The 25,353-nt window shown below is 37.7% G+C and overlaps 1 protein-coding gene across 1 annotated transcript in view; it reads left to right on the top strand.

The window, feature by feature from the left end:
• The window catches only part of LOC131942689 (octopamine receptor 1), a 74,613-nt gene extending 56,594 nt beyond the window's left edge, over nt 1-18,019 (top strand). The window contains exon 2 of the mRNA XM_059302596.1: nt 16,416-18,019. Within this exon, the coding sequence (XP_059158579.1) occupies nt 16,416-18,016 (1,601 nt within the window). The 3' untranslated portion in view covers nt 18,017-18,019. The remainder of the gene's footprint in view (nt 1-16,415) is intronic.
• Nucleotides 18,020-25,353: the final 7,334 nt, after the last annotated feature.

The following is a 25,353-nucleotide window of genomic DNA, read 5'->3' as shown; positions in this document are numbered from 1 at the left end:
GCTTCACAAAAGAATAGACATGTAAGTGTATACAATTAATCGTGCCGTTTCAGATAACATTTGAACACGTAATCATATAGTGGAGCAGCTCTCACTATCTGACTTTTGACAAAAAAAAACTGGCTGGCTTGACTTAATGACTGACTTCACTTTTGACTTCAGTAACTTGACTTATTTCACTTTGACTTCAGTAACTCGACTGACTTCAATTTAACGACTGATTCCACTTTGACGACTTCAATTACTTCAACTTGACGACTAACTTCACTTTGAAGACTAACTTGACTGACTTCAAATAACTTCTTTGACTTCAGTTCTGACTTATACTTCACGCCGATTTCTCGGCGACTTAATTCCTAACATTCTTGATGACCAGAGTTGTATGACCTATGTTCTAGTTGCGTGACAGCGTGTCGGCCAACACGTTTTGTGTGCCGGGGACAGGAACAATGTCAAATTGATAATCTTGTAAGCTCAGTGCCCAGCGTACCAGTCTTGCGTTTGACAGCTTCTTTGTTTTTAGTGCTTGTAGGGGCGCGTGGTCGGTCTGTAAAGTGAAGTGTGCACCGGCCAGGTATCTGGCAAACTTGTTTATGGCCCAGACTATGGCCAGACATTCTTTCTCAATGACTGCGTAGTTTTTCTCAGCTGACGACAATTTTCGGCTAATGTATTGAACTGGGTGGAGTTCATTGTTAAATTCTTGTAACAGACATGCACCTATACCGACCGAAGAGGCATCCGTGCAGAGGATAAAGGGTTGATCTGTATTTGGTAATCTGAGAATAGGTTCCGATGCGAATGCTTGTTTTACCCTGTTTAGTGCTGTTTCACATTTTTCTGTCCACAGTAGTTTCTTATTCTTTTTGTCCGTTTTTGTTAAATTCGTTAGTGGCTCTATGATGGTGGCGAAATTGGGTATAAACTTCCTATAGTAGTTACACAGACCGATCAAGCTACGGACCTCTTTAATTGATGTCGGCACGTTTATGTTCAGTATTTTATTCACTGTAGGTTGGAGTGGCTTTTGTTGACCTTGTGAAATGGAGTGACCTAAAAATTCTATCTCTTCCATTCCTATTTCTATTTTGCTAGGTTTAGCAGTTAGTCCATGCTGCTTTAATATTTCCAGCAGCGTTTCCAGTCCTCTCACATGCTCTTGCCAGGTGTTGTGGAACAGACATATGTCATCTAAGTAGGATATGAGGTCGTCTCGACCCTGTAGTATTTTTCGCATGAGTCTGTTGAAGGTAGCCGGTGCGTTCATTAGCCCGAAACTCATGTACTTCCACTGGAACAAGCCAAATGGTGTTATAAAGGCTGTTAGGTGTCTCACATCTTCTTTTATTGGTATCTGCCAATAACCCCTGGATAAGTCAAGCTTTGTAAAGTATTTAGCCTGTTTAAGTTTAGCAAATAAGTCTTCTGGATTTGGCATTGGTTCTGCGTCTGGTATTGTAATGCTGTTCAGTTGTCTGTAATCAATACACAGTCTAAGGTCGTGGGATTTTTTCTTTACTAATACAATAGGAGCAGCATATGAAGAGTCGGAATGTTCTATTATTCCAGCTTGTAATAATTCTTGGATTTGGTTTTGTACGTTTTCTCTGTGATGTATGGGAATGTTGTATGCGGGCATTTTGGTTGCTCTAAGTGAAGTCAACTTAATATCATGGACGATTGTATCTGTTTTACCAGGTTGTGGGGATAGCACCTCTTTAAATTTTTCTAATATTTCCTTGATTTCTTTTTCGATTTCTGGCGGCATTCTGCCGATTTTGATATCTTGCCATGTTTCCTTGCTAGTAGGTAATGTGTATATTTTGCCGATCGAGTCTGTGTCATCTTCGTGTAACTCTGCGCAGTTTATTGTTGCCGTTTGTTTAATTTCAAGCTCTTCTGGTCTTAAGGTGTAAGGGCTCAATATATTTGTGTGAAACGTTTTTTTCTTCCCTTTTATTTCGACTTGGTAATCTACATTTGAAATTTTGGCTGTGATTGTGAATGGACCCTGCCATGCAAGCTGTAATTTGTTGTGCTTAGAAGGTAACAGTATTCTGACCTGTTCCCCTACTGTGAACTGGCGTAGCTTTCTATTCCTGTTCACCCTGTGTCTTGCTATTTCTCCCTTTTCTTGTAGCGCGAGCTTTGCTTCCTGGCATGCATTGATTATATTTTCTCTAAGATTGACAATGGCTTCATATGTTGTTCTGGTTTCTTGTTCTATGTTCTGTTTGTAGAGAAGTGTCCTAAGTATATCCATGGGGCCTTTGGGGTTGGCGCCGTAGACGAGTTCGAATGGGGAAAATCCAGTAGAAGAATGAGGTATTTCTCGGTAGGCGAATAGGATACATGGTAGCATGGTATCCCAGTTTTCTGGGTTGTCTTTAGAGACTTTGTCTAATAACGATTTAATGGTGCCGTTTAGTCGTTCACACACGCCATTGCTTTGAGGGTGATAGGGCGTCGTGAATGCTTGCTTAATCCCCAGCACACTCGTGAGTTGTCTCGTTAAGTCGGAGGTAAATTGTGTGCCCCGATCTGACAGTATGGTGTCCGGGAACCCGGTTCTTGAGAAGAACGTGAGTAGGGCGCCTGCTATATCCTCAGATGTTATCGTCTTTAGTGGGAAGGCTTCTGGCCAACGTGTTGCAAAGTCGACTATTGTGAGGATGTATCGGTGACCACGTTTTGATGGGGTAGGCAGTGGTCCTATGATATCTATCGCTATTTTTTCGAATGGTCTGTTAGCTAAATCAGTGGTTTGTAATGGGGCTTGGGGTGGTCTAGTGGTATCTCTATTCCTGCATGTCTGACATGACTTCACGTACTGTGAGATGTCTTTGTCCATGCCCGGCCAGTAGAAGGTAGTTTCAATTCTTTGTTTTGTTTTCTTTCTTCCCATGTGTCCTGCAAGTGTAAGGTCGTGTGCATGGTGTAGAATTTGTGCTCTGTATTTCTGTGGGATTACTAATTGGTTTATTTCTTGTCCTTTGCTTTTATATTTTCTTTGAAGCGTGTTATTCTTAATAAAGAAAGAGTGTTCTGATGACCTCGATGTAGTGATTGAGTGTTTACGGGCGAGTCTAAATATCCTTTCTAGTGACGGGTCTTCTTGTTGTGCTAACTGAAATTTTTCTGGTTCCCAAATGTTTTTGGCCTCAGTATTATCTATGGCGTTGTTATGTTGGTCTTCTGCTTGATGACTATTTAGGTCGACGGGTGGTTCATGACTCTTGTTGCTTTCTCTTGCTTTTCTTGCCTGTTCTCTTGTTTCGACCATCTGAATTATTTCCCTTTGTACCCAATCGTCGATTTCCACTCGGGAAATAGTTTCGTTGTTCACTATGTTTCCGATGATCAGATCATATGATCCATTGTCAGTGACCACAGCAATTACGCGACCAGTTAGATATGGGGTTTGAATATTGATCAATGCCGTTTTGTATTCTGCGATTATACCGCCAAATAATTCCACATTTACATATTGGCCTGTATATTGGCATGTTTTAACAAATTTGGCTTTTACTGCTATTGTTGAACAACCAGTGTCTCGAATTGCGTTTACTATCTGTCCGTTTACTTTAGACTTAAATGTTGGTAACGAGCTTGATGTGTTTAGTAGGTGGATTCTTTCAACTGGTTGGTCATGGCTTTGTGAAGGGTTGCTTCTCTGTGGTCTCTGGTAAGATCCGTTCCTTGAAGATGAGCGTTGTTGGCTTAGTTGTTCTAAGTAGTTCACTCGAGTTCCAACTCTAAATTGTTTCACACCTCTAATATTTCCTAATATCACGTCGTATGGCCCGTTTTTAAAAACAGCCGCTTCAACTGTTTTACACGCTGAGGGTGTGGCTATGGTGACCATAGCTGTTGGCCAAACATATGTGCTGCCTCTTGAGCTGTGAACACGTTGTGTTCTGCCTGTGTATTGGTGGTGTTGTACGAATGTGTTACGTACTGCCACTGTTGAGCAGTGTGTGTCCCTAATTGCTGTTGCGTATCTGTTATTAATTTTTGACGTAAATATGTCTGTTCTTCTACTGGCCTCTGTAAACGATGACATAAAAGCTATTCTATTTATCTGTCTATATTTTGGTCTGTTGCGTTGTGCATCTTGTTTGCGTCTGTCATAATATCGTATTCTGCAATTTATTTGTTTGTGGCCTGTTCTATTACAATAGTAGCATCTGACACTGTAATTGTGTTTTTGTTGACTGTAGTTAATCTGAATGTTGTGATTTGCGCTATTATGTTTTTGGAGTGTATGTAGTGTTTCACTTTTTGTAGTAGGTATTTCGCTTGCTTCACTGAACGTGTCATCTGAATCTGAATCGCAGGAATAGTAAAATGTTGTTTCAGCTGTCTGGTTGTTATTATTGGTATCTAAACTTTGCACCGTTTCTTGTTTGGCTTGGCAAAGTTCTCTCAATTTTTCTCTTTCTTTACGAATTCTTTCTGTTTCTTCTTTAAGTCCGGCAATATATGTTTCTGCTTCTCTTTGTTTCTCTGCTAACTCGGCATCTATCTTTGCATCATATTCTTCTTCAGTCAACAAGGAATCTGGATCTCCGAATACCTTGTAATCTACAATTCTATTGATCAAATCTTCCATAGCATCTGGATCATCTAGAGTTTTTACGTCAAATTCTTTAACAGTTAATAACCAGTCTCGATTTTCTGTTGTCGTGTATTGTCCAAGCCTAATAATCAATTCATCCAGAATATCTGGATCCTCAATAGTTCTTGAATTGCTTTTCACTTTGACTGTATTCTGAACATTTATATCTAGTAACGAGTTATCAATTCTACCTGACTCTTCTAGGCCTGACTTAAGCTCAGTTTTAGTGCCCACTTCGTACAATGGAGGCATTTTTAAGGGTAGTGTGGTTGAAGAAACAGACAAGAAGGAGGCAGAAAAACCGCTGGCACCAAATATCCAGCACAAGTCTAAACCCAAACGTTTAAAAAATTTTTGGAAGGTACTTATCTTTTTGGACATGTTGACTGTTTCCTTGTGTTGTTAATCCAAACTCGTTCCGGTTGAAGAAACCCGCTGTTGTGTTGAGTTGAAGAAAGCCGTACACCAGTCGTACTCCGTCATGAATAGCTGATATACGTTCTTTCCCTCACTCGACCCGCGCTCCACCAGATGTGAGGGTGGGGGTTTTACGAAGGCGGTAACAAATGTATCCAACAACACGCAGTTCCAGTTCAACTATAATTGTTCTTTATTAAAATGATATATATGTTCAAGTTTCTACCTAACTGATCTACACTGTACTATTTACTACTACTACTGACTGTTCATACCACATGCTACCTACTACTACGACCAATCCTAACACTAACTGTTCTCTACATTCTACAATCTCACACCTTCTACCTAGCTAGCTAATCATGAACTCCTAACTGTCTACATTCCTCGGCCGTCTCTGACCGCTACCTAACAACTCCTGGCCCATCGCTCTACTGACCCACGCCTCAGTGGTCAGCTGACCGTCCCATGTGACCGGTCAGCCCTGTGCGCCCATTGGCCTCTATCTGACCAACCAACTAGGCCTATAGATAGTCTGTTTCTGCTAACCTATATCTGCTAACATGTCTGACGTAATCTTGCGTCATCACAATAAGTAAATATATATATATATATATATATATATATATATATATATATATATATTTATATATATATATATATATATATTTACTTATTTATTACACATGCACGTACATGTACACATGTTTATGCACCTACACGTATACCAACACACACACACACACACGTGCACTTACTCGCACCTGTACCATTAAAATATTTTCGACTCAATGTACCAGATACTGAAATGGGCTAATTAGTTAAATGAATACATAAGAATCTGATTGTGCTTTTATTTTTTATTAAACGTTCAGTTTAAAATGAAAACGCATAGCTTAAGTAAATCCATGCAAAAGGTGTTTATGTTTATATTTCTTTTCACACATGTTTATCACATATTTTATCACATGACTTATCACATGACTTATCACATGTTTTAACCAGTGGCGTAGCTAGGGGAGGGCGGGTGGGGCGACCGCCCCGGGCGCCGACCCTAAGGGGGCGCCAAATGGGGTAGAAGAATTAATTGAAAAGCTCACTTTAAGCTCATTTTAAGCTGAAATATTAAATAATATAAATCAAAGTTACGACAATAAACGACTTCAAGGCGTTTCACGCTGATTTAACTGTTTTCTTTATCAATTTTGTGACACCTAATTAGAAAATCTAATGGGATAGTAACTGGTAAGAAGCTTCACAAACCTCTCCAATTTATTTACTTTGGAGGGGGGGGGGGAAGCGCTTTTTCAAAAGGGGAGGGGGGGGGCGCTTTTTTTAAGACTGGAGTAACTATAAATAGAATGAGAGGGAGGGCGCAAAAATGTATATTCCGCCCCGGGCGCCGGAATCGGTCGCTACGCCTCTGGTTTTATCACATGACTTATCACAAGTTTTATCACATGACTTATCACAAGTTTTATCACATGTTTTATCACATTTTTTATCACATGTTTTATCACATGTTTTATCGCATGTTTTATCACATGTCTTATCACATGTTTTATCGCATGTTTTATCACATGTCTTATCACATGTTTTATTACATGTTTTATTACATGTTTTATTATGTTTTATCTCTTGTTATATCAGCTTGTTATAAGGACAAAATTATTATATTCCTCAATATTTTCAATACTATTGTTATGAAACGAAGTCATCAGTATGGTTAGTATTGATGGTGGTGATGACTGCAGTGAGAGGTTAAACAGTTGTGTGGCGAATTAGACACTGTATATTACTTGATTGTTGAAGAAGACACCAACACAATTTCAGCTGAACAACTTTAATTAATAGATAATCAAACTACACTCTATATGGTCTAAGGAAAACAGAAATAGTTCATTAACAGCGGCCGGCCTTAGGGGCCACACTTTACAAGAACACAAAAACACGACTACATTCTAACCAGCCTAACGTTCAACTGTTAATCTATTCTCAGGGCCCAAGCTTCACCCTTTGGGTTCCTTAACCCCTGCCTGACCCTGTCAGTCCAGCGCGGGGGAGGGGTGGGCGCCCTAGCCTGCACATAGCTATGGGGATGCATTGTGTCCCAGCAGGTGTGGGACGTGAAGGGGGTGGGGAGGGGCGGTAACACGCTGTCCCAGTTCAGGTGTGAACGGAAAGGGGGGTGGGGTAGATACCAACTAGCGGTTGGACGAGGGGGGGGGGGTGGATTCAGTTATAACATCTCCCCTCTCCTTTGACAAGCTGGCAAAGCCAGCGAGGTTTACACTCTCTACATACATGATCTATCACATACTAATACAATAATAGCAGTAGGAAAGCAACACTCCAAACATCTTAGTACGATACAAAATAATAAAGCTTCCTCAATAGGTGACACTACTGTGTCTAAACTCTAAACAATCAACAGCTAACAAAGTTCAATAATAAATGCTACTGAGTAATGCTAAATCTAAAGTAGTTTGTACAACATTATACAGTTCGTGTCTAGAATTTATCGCTATAGCACATAAAAATGAACTATTCCATATCATCTATTTCAGTAATATTTTTTCTCTAAACTGTACGACAATATGTACCTAATGGAAAAAAAATAATGGTTATACATCTTAAATTTCAGCATAATTAATTAAGGTTAAGTAATCCTCAATGTACCACAAGCAACACTTCATTCTTTCTCCAAGATAAAACTTCATGTTGGTAAAACTAAGTAATATGGTAACAATTATAATTAGTTTCTCTACAACATACAAAATATCTTAGAGGAATATTTTCCAACAAAACCCAAAAAAAATCAATAGACAAGATATACTCGGCAACACATCATCGAGATACCATCATAAAAACCCATTAAAAAGCATAGACTGCATCATCAGTCTCTAAACATCATCTCATTCTTGTCCTATCTATCCATCTAGCGGAAACTCAACCGTCGCAAGCTTACCGTCAAGTAAGTGGAACGATTGACCGCTTCACACATCATCGTCCTATCTAGCTATCTAGCGGTAACTCAACCGTCACAAGCTTACCGTCATGTAAGTGGATCGATTGACCGCTTCAGAATTTCACAACATAAAGAAACAATAACTCTAGCTACAGGGTTCAATCATCACACGATTAAGAAAATAAATCCTCCAAGGATAGTGTATATCATAGGCATCTCGTTATTTAAACATTTTGTCAACTGGTTGATAATAGAAAATTTTTAACAAATCAGGTTATAAAATTTATGATTGTCTTGTAAAGGATCCTAACTTTATGATTGGTATATAAGCTTTTAGCTGGCACATCGAAAAAATAAAGACAGAAATGATTTAAAAGTGCATTGATTAAATGTAAACAATCTCTAGCACAACACAAAATTCAATCTAAAAAAAAAAAAAAATTCAACAAACAATCCCTTATTTCTGACTTCTATGACTTCTAACAAATGCAGCTAATTGACCCAAACTAAAGAATTATAGACTTAACTGACTGCTGGACTTTGGCATACGACTTACAGAAGAGGAACAACGCCTTTTATTATTGTTACAACAAATTGGAGCTTAACATTTCTAAATCTAAATTCGTCGGCTTGGACATCTGGAACTGCTGTGGGATGACATCGACACATGAACACTTCATTTTAACTTCATTGGGGTAGGGTACTTCATATCGTCATTTGGGATACACGAATACTCCATATCATCACGGGACATCAGGGGTGTAGGGATATTTCACATCATCATGGGTGGAGGGGTGCTTCATATCATAACAGTTCAGATGCCATTAGACTATAAACAATGACGATTTAGTCAGTAGTCACTCTCACTAATCACTGTCACTTACTTCAATGTTGGAAAAATAAATTCTTCAATTCTAACAAGTCACCAAAGGCAATTAAAGTAGGTAGTCCAAGCTAATCAAAGTCCTAATTCATGTTATCTCAGAAATTGCACAAAACTTGATATTAACTAATAGTGACAGTTCTGTCTCACGGATTTTGAAACAAAAGTTCCATCCACTTATGTAGATCTACGTAAAACTTGACAACAACGAACTTGACGCTAAACAGAGACGATGTGTGGCAGTGGCGTGACAAAAAAATAGTAGATCTAGATCTGTACCTCTTCGAGAATCACCGAAGTTGAAAAAAAAATTTCACAAAAGTTCTTTTACCCTGTTTCGACGTTCTTTAAAAGTCAGTTTGCTACTCAACCAAAAACGTTATGAATAATTTTAGCTGCTCTATCAAAATATTGTAAGACGGTTCGCTGTTAGATAGCTTTGCTCCTTGATCCCAATGTTATGAATGTCCTTTTTTACTACTCCACCAAAATGTAATAGGTCGTTTTGCTGCTCCACCAAATGTTATGAAACGAAGTCATCAGTATGGTTAGTATTGATGGTGGTGATGACTGCAGTGAGAGGTTAAACAGTTGTGTGGCGAATTAGACACTGTATATTACTTGATTGTTGAAGAAGACACCAACACAATTTCAGCTGAACAACTTTAATTAATAGATAATCAAACTACACTCTATATGGTCTAAGGAAAACAGAAATAGTTCATTAACAGCGGCCGGCCTTAGGGGCCACACTTTACAAGAACACAAAAACACGACTACATTCTAACCAGCCTAACGTTCAACTGTTAATCTATTCTCAGGGCCCAAGCTTCACCCTTTGGGTTCCTTAACCCCTGCCTGACCCTGTCAGTCCAGCGCGGGGGAGGGGTGGGCGCCCTAGCCTGCACATAGCTATGGGGATGCATTGTGTCCCAGCAGGTGTGGGACGTGAAGGGGGTGGGGAGGGGCGGTAACACGCTGTCCCAGTTCAGGTGTGAACGGAAAGGGGGGTGGGGTAGATACCAACTAGCGGTTGGACAAGGGGGGGGGGTTGGATTCAGTTATAACAACTATGATGCGTCGTTTTTAAAGTCTGTTCACAACCACGAATCTACGCACTCCTCTCTCTCCTCTCTCTCTCTTTCTCTCTGTATTTTCCTCTCTCCATATAACACATTAGAAAAATTTATCGCATCTACCCAACCAGGATTATAATCCCCAGATAAACAACATATTGAAAGAACAACAACTCCGTTTCGAAACCTCTATTATGATTATACCTCCATGTAAAATATTTAAGAAAAATCTACTTCATCCTGTTCTTGACATGCTATAAAAACAAAAAAAAAATGATTATCGTTGCAGCTTTGTTCGCGGGGGACATGGAAACTAAAATAACAAATCTTCTTATCAAAGCTATTTATAGACTTTTTCGAGCCAACGATTATGTTTAGCTGTTCTATGCTTCTTCTCGTGGGAGGTCTGTTTGCGGATACACTTTACAGAACACACAACTAATAACGTGAATCTTGTTTATTACAATTACCTAATGGAAACATAACTTTGGGCTGTGTGCCAACTGTTGTTTTGAAAAGTGCTTTTTTGTTGTTTCTTTTTTTTTATGTAAATGCGTTATGTTTTTATCTATACTGGGTATCTTTAAATACAGATATTAGAAGTATATAGTGAAATATACTCTTTATAAAACGTATATCAAATTATCAATGTTGTTTTAATATGTAGGATTAGGGATTAATATGTGAATGCCTCGGGGTTGGGTTTTTAGATGTTTTATTGGTATGCGAGGGTGTTGTTGTGGAGGAAGGGGGGGGGGGGTTATAAATGTATAGTGTTGTTATGAGTAGGCTTCTAATGTGTGATGGTGATGTGGGAGGGGGGGGGGGTGGGGGTGAGGTGATATCACCTGTCTGAAGGATTATTTTAACAACTGTTATATAAACAGAATTGGTCAGCCAATGAATTTCGGCAAGACATTTTAAATTCTAAAGAAAATGTGTTAATAATTATTACTTTTTAGTTGATTGTCTTATTTAGAATTAATTATCGTTCTTTTCTTAACACAGCACCAATCTTAGACGCTAATTTTAGTAAAAACAGCACGTGTTAGCTCCAGCTTGCCTTAATGTGGAAAGTTATTTTCTCTTCATTGCTTATGTCCCCTTATCGATAAGGGCAATTAATCTTGAGTCTATCAAATGCAATTAAACGCTATTCTGTGTTGTTTTTTTTTTAACGATTACGCCCCTTTAACAAAATGAATATTTGTCCTCGCAGAAAGAAAATTCTCTAACTATATTTTTAACGATTTTTTTTTTAAATTTTATACATACAAAAATGGAAAAATAAACTTTTTATGTTAAATTTTAATTTTCGATTTCGATTCATTAATTAACACCATTATATTATATTTGTAAACTTTTTGTTTTTACTCCACTGGTCTGGGGTAAAAGCTACTGCCTGGTTGTAAAGATAATTAATTCAGATTTTCTTCAGCCTATTACACCTGTTTAGAGAGCCTGTATGTTTAAGCAATCAATCAGATCATATTATGAATCAATAGTCGATGATCGATCACCTAGCGATCACGGCGGAGACACTATAGCGAAACGAAAACATTTTTTTTTTAGCCGTGCACTTTTGCAGTGGTGTCCAGGGGCGGAACTACAGTGCCGCCAGACCCCGCAATGCGGGGGGGCCCAGACCGATTGGGGGCCCAAAAATCCTGGCTAAATTATTTTTAAAAAATTAAAAAAAAAAAAGGTGGAGGCCGAGTTATCTTTCTTCTACAGTTACAAACAAACACGATAGTCGGTAAACGTCTTTGAGAAAAATGCACAGACTATATCGCTCGAGAGACCGCCAGACATATAGACAACTTCAAAGACGTAGCCTACCGTTCTTTTTTAGTGGCGTCGATTAGAACAAAAAAGCATTGTTATATTGTTTACATTATTAAAATACATATCTATGATTGTGTGTTTAAACTACTGGCCTGAATTCTACAAAAATATAATTATTTATTTCAATCTCATACATTTATAATTGCGTTCATTTTTACTTTAACAACTGTATCAATAAACTTGTAAAAGTTTAAGTAATCTCCCTTCAGCGAAGCATCTGAAATTTGACTGCCGGCACGCTTTGAAATCGGGCTGGGGAAATGTTGCGGCGACTATCCTGGTCTTCTAGACGACCGGAAAAAGTCGGCACTATTGATGTAGATGTTTATCGGCGCTTTCTTGTCCCCTTCCAATGAACCTTCCCAACTGTCTCCCCTCCCCCCTCTCATCCCCCCCCCCAACCTCTACCCCTCACCACACCCTTACTCTTACAATAAGATGTAATGCATAGATTAACGAACCGTCTACGAACTACTGAACTGTAAACTGACCACTTCTGCACATTTTGTTAAAGACACTAGTCAGTAGTTGTTCCTTTACCTGATGAACAGGGGCGGAACTACAGACCCCGCAATGCGCTGGGTGGCGGGGGGGGGGGAGGAGGGCAGGCCGTTTAGGGGCCCACGGCTGACCAAAATTAATATTTTTTTTAAATTTTGAATTTAATTTTCGTGCATTTTTGCCTTAATATTTGGTTTGTAAAAGAAAAACACTGTAGCTGCGGTACAATTATCTTTATTTTACAGTCACTATACCACGCTCTTCCGCAAAAGATTAAATCCTTTACACAAACTACAGTGTAAAATATAGGCAACTCTTCAAATTTGAATGACTTCTTTGACTGGTCCCCCCCCTCTCCCCTTGATAGCTAAATAGAGGACACGTAACTGTTTGACCGATCCTCCAAAGTGTACTGTGGCGGATGGGGCAGGAGATGGGGACCAAAAAGGGGGTTCAAAAATTGTCGACAAACTTTTTTACATATTTAAAACAGTTATTTATAGTTGTATTTTTTAACCATCGTCAAGGCCGAGTTCTATTTCCCTACAATCAAACACACGCTGTCGCCGGCAAAATTCTTTTTAAAAAACAACAAAGTCCATAGCACGAAAAGCCGCTACATATGAAATGGGCTTTCATGATGCGCGGTTTTTCTTTGCGGCATTTTGTTGTCTCTTTCAAGTTTTTTTCCCGAGCCGACCCCTATCCCATCCCTCTTTCTCAACCTCACAAGTATCGAGGAGATAAATGTATCGTTTATGAACTACTTCCTAACCGTACGATTCACCTCTTCAGCACATTTTGTCAGACACTAGACAGCACTAGATCTAGTCAACAGATATTAATTTACTTTCATAGTATTAGGCACATCTAATTCACAAAACAGGGCAGGTAAGATTATTTTTTATATAATTATTCAGAAATTAATTAGAACGTTTAGAATTAATTGAACATTATTAATAGTCAATTACTATTTATAAATGACGTCATTGAGGTGGGTATGTATGAGGGTCTGGCTTTTTGTTAGTCCCCCCCCCCTCCCCTAAATCAGAAGGTTATCCAACGCGTGACCTGGCCACATACAGTTGTACATGTGAAAAACATTTTTCTCTCTATTATGCATTACTGCATCATTCACCCAATCGCCATGAAAACTTGGGAAGCTGTTACAGTTGAGTACAGCCCCGCAAAGGTTTCTGTCATAGGCCTAACATTTGTACATATTGGAGTGGGGACGCCTAACGGAAATATGTGATTTAACGCCCGAAGATCCTGCATAAGCGGATGAGGTTACTACTTGAATACAACCGGCGGCAGTGTCATCCTGAGGGCATCACATATGAGCAAGTTATGGCCCCCACAGACAGTCATTTAAAAGTTCCCACAACACTAGGAATAATCTCGCTACAACACTCGATGACTAGATCTAGATCTAAATCTAATTAGGTGTCGCACCAATGTTTCTTCCAGGGTAGACTGTTTTCGGGGAAGGGGAGGGGGGGGGGGGGAGAGCTCTGCCGGAAGAAACAATGTGTTGCACCCATCACCCGTGCAGTAATGTAACCGGTAGCTCCAAGAGCCCCGAGACTCCCCGGACACCTGGGCCGTCGCCGAGGGATTTACAGCATGCCTTGGCGTGTCTAGTTGGTAGTGTGGACAAACCCGCGCCCTAAGATCCAAGAAATGAACTGCCGACCATGTTCACATTTAATTCAACTTCTGGAAAACAGGGCACACGGATGGTAACGTTTTGATGAAAGCCTCAGTTTGGTGTGTTGGACTAGATTTAGAGAGTCCGTGCTTCTCACTTGGAAAACTGAAAGGGGCCAGCTCGTGTGTTGGAAAATCTCTGATTTATTCGTGTACCAGATGGAATTTTTTTTTAAAAACTTTAGAGCGACCCTTGTTTTCCATATATATATATATATATATATATATATATATATATATATATATATATATATATATATATATATATATATATATATATATATATATATATATATATATATATATATATATATATATATATATATATATATATATATATATATATATATATAGGGGCCCAAAAAAAATTCTGCGGGGGGGCCTGTTTTTTCTAGTTCCGCCACTGGTGGTGTCAGCATATTGTCACGATATGTCACACTGGCGTGGCATACATGTCACGCGTGACATTTCACGTCTGCTGTAAGTGGCATGACGTGTAAATTGATTGGCGATATGACACGTCAAAATATATTTCGTTGTGGAAATTGTTTCTTCACTTAGTCTATCTGACAGTACGTCATAAATACAATCCAGCTATCAACAGTTGTATTGTGTGTCCAAAAGTATTTCATACTGAAAATCATATCAAACCATTACGAATGTCTGCCTTTAAGACTATCTTTCTGATTTATCAGAACCCCCCCCCCCCCCACTACACCCTTTCCGAAGGTCTCAAATGCTAATTCTACATTATTAATTAAACTTCTAGAACACAATTTCGCTACTATTGAAAATGCATTGTACTACAAAAATAGTCGCTTTGGTTCAAAGAGACGGATTCAACAACGATACACATTTTAAATCATTTTTGGTTATTTATTTTGCGTTGACATATGTTGTGACCTCATTTTGGCTGAGTTAGCTCTGGTGGAAAGAATGAAAGGTTTGCGTTATTTATCTTTAAATATACATATATGCGTGTTGCTTATGTATGTACGTAAGCATAAATACGTTTTATATGTGTGTTATGTAACTGCAGGCTATTGCTTTGAAGCTTGACATATCTCTACCAAATGCGAATATCTACAAAAGAGAAATAACCACGGAAAGAAATTACGGCTCAACGCTTACGGCTTCAAAATTAAGAAAAATAACTCTGAGAATTAGAGCCATATGTTTTTGTGTGCTGTAAATTAACATACATGATAATTAGAGATTGTGAGCCGGAACTGGGCTTAAAACGTGTCGGTTTTTCATGCATTCGTGACGTCAAGCGGGTAATCCAAAGGTCGACAAGTCTTCAGATTTATGTCCCTTTGTGGGAGTTATCGCCCTTCTGGTCTGTGAATAATATTATCGAAAGGGTGTGTGTTAGATGGAGGTATAGCATATGGTGTTGTTGTAACTTTAGATGAATCGGTGGTGTAGGCTTGCACGATAAGTGTGTACAACATATACCCACACAGAACATTTAGAAGATTTTAGTGCAGTTGCAGTAGTGTTTTAAGCCTCCAAAAGTAATTATATGAAGCACACACACACACAGACAAACACACAAGCACACAAAATAACACTCATATATTACCCACAGACTCAACAACCACACTTAAAAACCACACTACACACTTTAGCAACACCCTAAACAAATATACCCTCACACACTTTAAATGTGTGTCCTCTTAAACTTTTTCTATTTTTAGCGTTTGGGTGTATTGTTAAATGTGCAGTAGTAACATGCTATGAATGCTGTTGCTGAAATTAAGATATGGATGGTGATGACTTAGGGTTCACCAAAAACGACGTCATGCTTTTTTACCCTCCCCTTCCTCCCACAACATCCTCATACATCGTTACAGAAAGTCAAGCCCCCCCCCCTCCCACATGAACTTTCTCTTAAACAATGTCCATGAACCCAGAAGTATTTTCATTGAAAGTAACGCCCACATGTATTCATAACGGGTCGTGCATTATGTGACGATGTGTGACAGTTGGGATGGGGCGGGCAGATAAAAAACGTTAAAAAAAAACGTGACGCCATTTAACAAAGACCCCTAAACCCGTAGTTATCCAAAGGATAACGGGTGGCCTAGTTTATAACAGTGTACTACCTGGCTGTTAACGAAAACATAATGCGCATGAGCGTACGGCTATCAATTTTGTTTCCATCAGATTTATGCATCTCTTTACTCAGAACTAACCGCTTTACATGTCTCAGCTAATTCGCTAATGCGCTATAAAGAAAGACATTTTGACCATCTAAAATGATTGTCTTCGTTTTTTTTTTTTTTTTTTTTTTTTTTTTTTTTTTTTTTTTTTTGCGTTTACGACATCACTTTACATCATCAAATCTCCCTCTTCCTCCATAAACTTAACATTTCCTCATTCTCTCCTCCCCAGGTCGTTGGCTGTTCGGTTTACTCCTCTGTGATCTATTCGTGACGTCAGACGTGCTGATGTGTACCTCCAGCATCTACCATCTCTGCACCATCTCGCTGGAACGATACATCGGGATTCGATACCCGCTGTGGACGAAAAACAAATCCAAACGGATAGTGCTATTGAAAATTGTGCTGGTGTGGACGATATCGCTAGCGATAACGAGTCCGATTACGGTACTCGGGGTGGTGAAGGAGGATAATGTTTTAGTCCGCGGGGAATGTGTGTTGAATAATGAGAATTTTATAATATACGGATCTATATTTTCATTTTTCATTCCACTGGCTATTATGGTGTTAATGTACGGGTTGACAGTGAGGATGTTGAATAACCAGGCGCGGTTGTGTCAAAGCCGAGGGCCGGACGACGGTGAAGGTCAACCGATGATCCGAAGGTCAACTTCAAGGAGAAATTGGCACACTCGGAGACAGTACTACGGGCGGGAACCGTTGAATGTATCGTCGCCGTATTCGGGATCGAGGCATATTGAGTACGATGCGAGTAGTGGGGTATCGTGTCAAAGGCATCGGACGTTAGGTGCGAATCGGCATAGCGCGATTCCGCTGTGTCACCATCATAGTCATCTGCATCATCATAATAACGACAACAGCGTTAGGCACGATGGTGGAGGTGGTGGATCGAGTGGAGTTTCGGGTTCCGGTGGAGGCGGTGGGTGTAATAACAATATGGTGGGGAATAATAACAATATAAATAACCTACACAGGGGGCGTGGTAATAACAACTCTACGGGGAATAACAATAACAACAGCAACAACACCGAGAACAGCAACGGGATGTCCAACAGCAATAACCATAGACGGAACCGCCACGGGATACAAAACGGGAGATCTGGGTCTATTTACATGGGGCGCAACTCCCCGCCGGATTACCAGTACTGTAACGGTATCCAGGAAGAGTTATCCTCTGACGTCACATCCGATTCTCGAAACTGCTGCTCGTCTATCCTCTCGTCTTCATCGTCTTCTTCATCGCCGTCGTCTTCAACGCGAGAACCAAAACGGTTACGGGAGCTGGTTCGAAAACATCACGTCGCAGTCAAGGCTGCGAACATTCTTTTAATGAAGCGCGAGGGACAGCCTCAAACCCAGACGCATATCACCACCCCCTCTTCGTCAAACTACGCCAGTGTTCGGCGCGACAACTCTGTAAGAACCGAACAAAAAGCGTCCAAAGTCCTGGGTGTTGTCTTCATGATTTTCGTCGTATGCTGGGCGCCTTTCTTCACCGTCAACATCCTCACCGCTTTATGCACATCGTGCAGGTTCGAATCCACTCTCATCACCGCTTTCGTCTGGCTGGGGTACGTCTCCTCCACCCTCAACCCTATCATCTACACCATCTTCAACAACATCTTCAGAATCACCTTCATCAAACTCCTGTGCTGCAGGTACCGTCTGCTCCACAGGGCTCGCAGAAACAGCAACATGCCTGGGCTGAGGAATGGACTGCTGAACTGCAGCACCTTTGGTCCGGCGACATTGACCATCAACCATCAGTCCAACACAACAAACACCACCATCATTGATGAGTCTAACTGTTAGGAAAATCTACTGAACATTTTCGTTTTTGAATTTATTAAATAAAGATCCATTTTATATTCATCAGTAAGCCTGCTATATTTTGTATTATATATATATATATATATATATATATATATATATATATATATATATATATATATATATATATATATATATATATTTGACTGTATAGAAACAGCATTAAGGCGGATGACTCTTTCCTGTTGGTCTCTAGTGATGTAAGTGTAACGAACCGTATTTCTGTCACAGATCGTAAAATACCCTTGCTGATATTGAATAGAAATAGTTCCTATGTTTATCTACGTTAGATTTAAATTGTCAGTATGATAGATTTTGGCTTACAGATCTACACACTAGTAGTCTCTGGATATTCTGGGTTCCTTTTTAAGGTTCATTTTTTTCTGTTTTAAAAATACAAGTGGACAAATTGCGGGCCAACAGCTAGTAAACTTTGAAGATGGATAGACAGCTATTATATCAATCATTGTAATGTTATAACAGTTGTGTATTTCCAATAAAATTAATTTGCCGTGTAATTATAATCAAATAATAAAAAATAATGATTACCATTATAATATCAACATGTTCTCCTGAGCGTACGAATTATTTATATGTGCGAATGAAGAATTTATACAAACATGTTATCATCGCTATCGTTAAATGTTATTCAAGAAGAAAACGACAACACGAAAAACTGAACTGTTTTATTATCGAGTGATATGTTACTAAATAAATTTTAGTTATTTTAGCAGCGTACCCTGCTGAAGCGAGTGTTAGAAATAGCGGTCAATCTAGAGACCCTCTTTATAACAATACACGTTAAAAGGGGAGATAATTTGTTCACATCCTATCGCTCTTTATCTCCTGTTTCTATTTCCTCTGCTTGGAATACAAAGGTGACTGTTCGCTATTTTGACGCATCAAACGTTTTTTTTTAAAACTCTGGTTAACAAAATTTACTTTCAGCTTCCCAATTATCATTATTTCTCACTTCTCCAATATTTATTTTCATTCTTTTAGTATTTTGTATTGCTCTTCCCATCTTTTTTTTCATACCATGTTCATTATTATTTCTCTCATTCTTTCTATCCAATTTTTTTTTCATTTACTCCATCATATTTTCCTTTTTTTTTCTTTCCATTATATAATCTCTCTTACTCTCTCCATCATATTATCTCTCTTACTCTTCCATCATATTTTCTCTCTGGGGTCATCCATAAATGACGTCACACTCGTAGGGGGGAGGGGGGTCCGTAATTTTGTGACGATGTGTGATGAGGGGGAGGGGGGGGGGGGGGGTTCAGATGTTACGACGTCACATTTTTGCATTACAAAAAAGCAATGTTAGAAAACGAATTTTAGGCGTTATTTCGCGTTTTAGATAACTGTTTTAATAAATTGTAATAGTTTAGACAAGATTTTGGAAAAATATCGATGTTGTAAAAAAATTCAACTGCAATTTTGAGGGGAGTTGTAGGTTGAGATGTGACGTCATTTTGGGGGGGGGGGGGTCTGGCTTTTTGTGACGACGTGTGACGGAAGGGAGGGGGTAGGTAAAAATCGTCAAAAAAAGCGTGACGTCATTTATGGACGATCCCTCTCACGCTCTGCATCATGTTTTCTCTCTGTAGGTCTGTTTTAGTCTCCCCTCATGTCTATTTTACCGTACAGCATCAAGGCCTAAAGGTCTTCCCATGGAAGTGGGCACATGTAACTATAACGCTGGTTTAAAATTTGACCTAGGTGTTGTTGTTCAATTGTCGGAATACTGCTGGAATATGTATGAATTGTTTCATCACGATTAAAGCATTTAACATACTGTGATTTATTTGTGCTTAATGAAATGCAGTTATTGTGGTACATGTGGCAGGACGAGGTGGGTGGGGGGGGGGGGGGGACAGCTTTTTGCTAGCTTGTACTATATAGTTTTCTGAAGCTGATACATTATATAATAATTTATAGTTGGTACACGTATACATTATTACTGTAGTCCCTACAACAGTCTTTAGAAGCTGGTAACACTTCTTCTACAGCTGGTACAACTTGTTGTATAGCTTTCATAACATAGTCTTTCTGTAGCTGGTACAAAAGTGTTATTACAGATGGTATAACAGTTTTTCTATAGCTGGTACTGATATAGTCTTTCTATAGCTGGGATGAAATAGTCTTTCTGCAGCTGTTTCAACTTGTTGTTTAGCATTTTAACATAGTCTTTCTGTAGCAGGTCCATAAGTATATAGTCTTTCTATAGTTGGTACAAAAGTGTTATTACAGAGGGTATAACAGTCTTTCTATAGCTGGTACTGATATAGTATTTCTATAGCAGGGATAATATAGTCTTTCTAAAGCTGATACAAATTGTTGTTTAGCTCTTTCTGTAGCAAGTACAAAAGTGCTTTTACAGATGATATAACAGTTTTTCTATAACTTTTACTGATATAGTCTTTCAAAAACAGGTATAACATAGTCTTTCTATAGCTGGTATAACATAGTCTTTCTATGGCTGGTACTGATTATAATCTTTCTATAGCTGGTATAGCATAGTCTTTCTATGGCTGGTACTGATTATAATCTTTCTATAGCTGGTTTAACTTAATCCTTCAATAGCTGAGACTGATATAGTCTTGCTATAGCTTTTAAAACAGTCTTATTATAGCTGGTATAACAAGGTCTTTTTATACTTGATATTGCATAAGTCTGCCAAAGCTTTTAACAATACACCTTTCTATAGTTGGTAAAACATGGATTTGTTTAAGCAGATGCATCTTTGTCTCTCAACCGACAGGTCTGCATTAGTAGATTTTACAGTACCATTCATCAAAATTACGAATATAACTTCCTATTTTGTTAATGGTAAAGTATACAGTATATCTGAAGAAATACAGATCGATGTTTACTCTTTAGCATGCCTATTCAGGGTTACTAATACAAATTTAAAAAAAAAGGTTGGAAGTCACCCTTGTTCACAGTAACTCCCGTCAAATTAAAATTACGTCGAACATTTATTTCATCAAACCAATATATAACAAATTGTGGTGATTATCAATTATATAGGGAAAAAAAAGTGTTCCATAGTCTGATTGTTCCTTGTAAATCAAGACTCAAGACTGGGATAGCAAAATGAGAAGAGCCAGATGTTGCCCATGTATCAGGTACATCTGATGGACCCAAAGGGGCAGGACGTTACCTGTACAGCTTGGAATCAGCAGTGTCGCAGGAGTTGCCGAAAGGAAACCACAGTTGATAATATTATGATAATCCTATCGCCATAGGAGCTCCAATAGTAGTTCATTTATGAGTTTTAATTGTAAAATAATTATTACACGTCAAGTGGAAATAAGTGAACCTTATAGTAACTAATCAGAAACTACATTTGTATGCTTAGTCTGCCAAGGGACATAAACCGACAAAAGAGTAGCTTCCCTTGAAAATTTATCAATTAGTCCTCCTGTTTTAAAAAACAGCATCTGTGTTTGGTCTACCTCACACAACACGAAACCCTTGGATAAATGTAATCCTAACTTTAATAAATAAATAATTCTGGTAGTAAGCTTTGCGTTTATTTTCTCAATTTTAAAATTGTCACAGATTGTCTTAGATTCCATGGGTAAAAAAAAAAATCTGTTCAAATGAAAATATTTTTAGGTTTAGATTTCTTGGTCTAGTACCATGAGTGTTAAGGGGTCATCCATAAATGACGTCACGCTTTTTTGACGACTTTTACCTCCCCCCCCCCCCTCCCCACCGTCACACGTCGTCACAAAAAGCCAGACCCCCCCCTAAAATAACATCACACCTCAACCTACAACCCCCCTCAAAATTGCAGTTGAATATTTTTTTATAAACAACGATATTTTTTTCTGAACTTGTCAAAATAGAGTATTTTAATCAATTCCTATTAGAATTTATTAAAACTGTTTTCTAACGCGCGAAATAGCGTCTAAAATTCGCTTTCTATCATTGCTTTTTTATAATGCAAAAGTATGACGTCGCACCATCTGACCCCCCCCCCCCCTCATCACACACCGTCACAAAATTACGGACCCCCCTCCTCCCTACGAGTGTGACGTCATTTATGGACGACCCCTAAGTGCATATAGGCTAGGAAAAATACTTTTGTAATATCAGGTGCAGAGTTAATTATAATTTAATTTTTTTAAAATATGAACACAACCATATTTTCACAAAACATTTTCTGATAACACAAAAAAAACCCACATTTTAACTTTTCGCCCACATATTTTACTCAAACGTATTGATAAAATAGGGCTAAATATATCACAAATTGCGAAACACTGTTCACCAAATTGTGTATGCTCAATACAATCGATTCACTGATTACCATCACAATCAAACAGTTCAATAAATTATATAGTCTCGTTCAGCGTGTCAATATCCATATCCTCGTCATATGGACAAAGCGATTTGACAGTCATGAAATACAAATTGAGAAAACTCCGAAGTTATATATAGAGCATTATAGACCTACTAAAACATCGTAGGCCTGTTCTGGGTGTTTTTTTTACGCGCTTTTATTTATTTCGCAACGTATGTTTGATTAGTGTTTATGGCAGATCTTGTAACTCAGTTTTGACCCACTTCTGATGCAGCGATTTCAAGCTTTCTAGAAACATTCTACTTCGATGACGATTCAAGTCTATCTTTTTTTTTTATTAAATTAGATGTTTAATTACCTATTACAAATTAATTAAACCGTTTCAAAACTAAGGGAGATAACAAAATAATTAAATCACTCTACAGATAAATGTATTCAACAACAGAAGGGGAGATAGCTAGCTTTGATTCGATCACTCTAACAGTCTGGTGAGCTGTGATTTACGAGAATGTTTACAAACCTAGAGCCGGTTGATCTAGTGAAGGCTATTAGGGGCAGATAATATAGCTTTTAAACGATTTGAAACTAAGGGGAGGTAACAAGATTTAGACCTATCCTTTACTTTATCAGTTTACTGCTGTCTGTAAATTGTGGTCACGGACGGCTGTATTCACGGGGCAGATTATCGTCTTTTGGATATCGCGAGCTACTGATGGTGTTTTAAAGCAAATATTTTTAGTGGTGTCGACTTCATAAATTAGGCATCTCTAAAAAGTGGGGGAAAAAATTTGGATTGGGTTTGGTAAAGTAAGGTAATATTTGTTTATAGATCTTATAGGTAAAAGTGAAGTAGAAACATTTTTATTTTCGTTAGAAATAAAGTACCGCTTTGACTTGAGCTCCAGGAGGCAAGTGAAGTAGAGTTTACCTGTTTCTGTGACATCGGCATATGAAGGAATAGTGTGTTCAGTACTATGCCCAGTCCCGTTTACAATACTTAACATGAGTTAGGTACCCATGAGAGCTGGGTGAACTCAGGGACGTTCTACTGACTTCAAACTTTTATGTTAGCAATCTAGCACTCTACCCCCATTACAATGGCTTAGTCCATCCATTATTTGTTATTTGTCTGTCTGTGGATAGAAATTGCATCAAGGCTCTTAATTTATCATATCTCCAATCTTTTTCCCAGTCATTGTGTGACAACTAAAAGAACTAAAGCAATATTTACCATAAACTCTCAACTAAAATTAATTAAAGGCATTGCCTTTCACATGCTTGTGTTGTCTTATTTAGGATTAAATTTTTTTAATTTAATTTTTTAGTATTTTTGTGACTAATTATTTTATTCACTAAAAGAAATACACTAAGTTGTGCATATAAATAAGCATACAAAATTATATATTTATTGTTTTCCTACCGATATTTGTTTTTTAACATTTTCATTCAACATAAAGTATTATATTTTAATCTTTGTCATTATGTGACAGTTATTTATAGTATTTTTTTATAAAGTATAAAAGGACATTAGTTCAGGCATTAGGCAGTTTTTTTTTAAATGTGAAGTAAATTATTTTAAAAAGTGTATAAGGTATAGCCCATGTTACTAGAACATTAGCTATCTCAGTGCTGTGGTGAAAAGGGAAAAAAATGACCAAGTCAGTAATTTAGCCATAAGAAAATGACTATGTCAGTTATTTGTCCAGAATAGAAAATGACCTAGTTTAGTTTGCACCAAGGATTGTGAAAAAAAGACCATATCAGTAGTGATGTCAGAAAAAAAATACCTAGTTGAAATGACCAAGTTATAAGTTGTAAATAAAATTAAAATGACATTTAGAATCAAGCATTGTCAAACAAGGAGTAGGTTAAACTCATGCCTAAAATATTAATTTCACCTGGTTTTAAAATTGTTGCAATCTTCTTTTACCAAAGCTGTTAAAAACTGAATTTGTCATTGTGTTACATTAACATGACTATAAAACTTGTGATACATAATGAGCAACAGTGTATACTGTTTATATATAATTTAATTATATATATATATATATATATATATATATATATATATATATATACCTTGTTGCATAACTGTTCAGGTGTATGAAGTGTTATATTTACATTGGCCAACTATACACTTGTCATACTTAAACTAGGCCTAACATTTTTATTGTCATATGTATATTTGTATGTATATATATAAATAGGCTTATTTACATGACATATTATGTAAACACAGGCCTATTGATGTAATTCACTGTCATACACAATGTCAGCTGGATGTTTCAGACCTTTTTATTTATGAAACAAAATAAATTTGCCACATATAGAATTAATTCTTGCTTGCTTTTTATTTTTTTTTACTTGTTGCAAATTAGGTACTAAATGATTCAATAAAAATATGACATTAGATAAAAATCAAGAAAAATTAATTCAAGCTGATATTTTCTACATTTATACAAATCCGACTTGATGAGGAATGTCAATATTGAATTGCCCTAATCAAATTATTGGACTAGGGGAGGTAATCAAACATTACATTTATTCGTAAATAAATTATTTCCCTTCATATTTTTTTTTCCATTAAAAAAAGTATAAATATAAAATTGTGTTCTGTTTAAATTGTCTTCAAAACATGTCCTTCAGGATCTGTAGTAAAATAGCATTTGGAAAGCATCTTTAAAAGATAATGCGAATTAATATTTTTAGTAATTACTATATGACTAAAGTCAAAATGTGGACACATTTTTTTGTTCCTTTTCTTTCTCTTCATTTTGGATGAATCTGGCCTAAAAAAAGTAAAGGAATATTTTTAAAAGTATTTTTTTTAATGATTTTGCAAGAAAGGATTAAGAGACTTCAATAAATTAAGCTGCCATTGTACTTGAGGCTTGTAAAACTATTCTTCATTTCGGATATATTTTAATATTAATATCAATATTGATTACCATGGGTATGATTATAAGATGAATCCGATAAAACAAACAAACAAAAAAAAACA

The sequence above is a fragment of the Physella acuta genome, unplaced genomic scaffold, assembly GCF_028476545.2.
Source record: "Physella acuta isolate Inbredline_101_S28 unplaced genomic scaffold, ASM2847654v3 ptg000036l, whole genome shotgun sequence".
Lineage (NCBI taxonomy): Eukaryota > Metazoa > Mollusca > Gastropoda > Physidae > Physella > Physella acuta.
The sequence above is the reverse complement of the archived record's forward strand: the minus strand, read 5'-3'. Positions and strand labels throughout refer to the sequence as shown.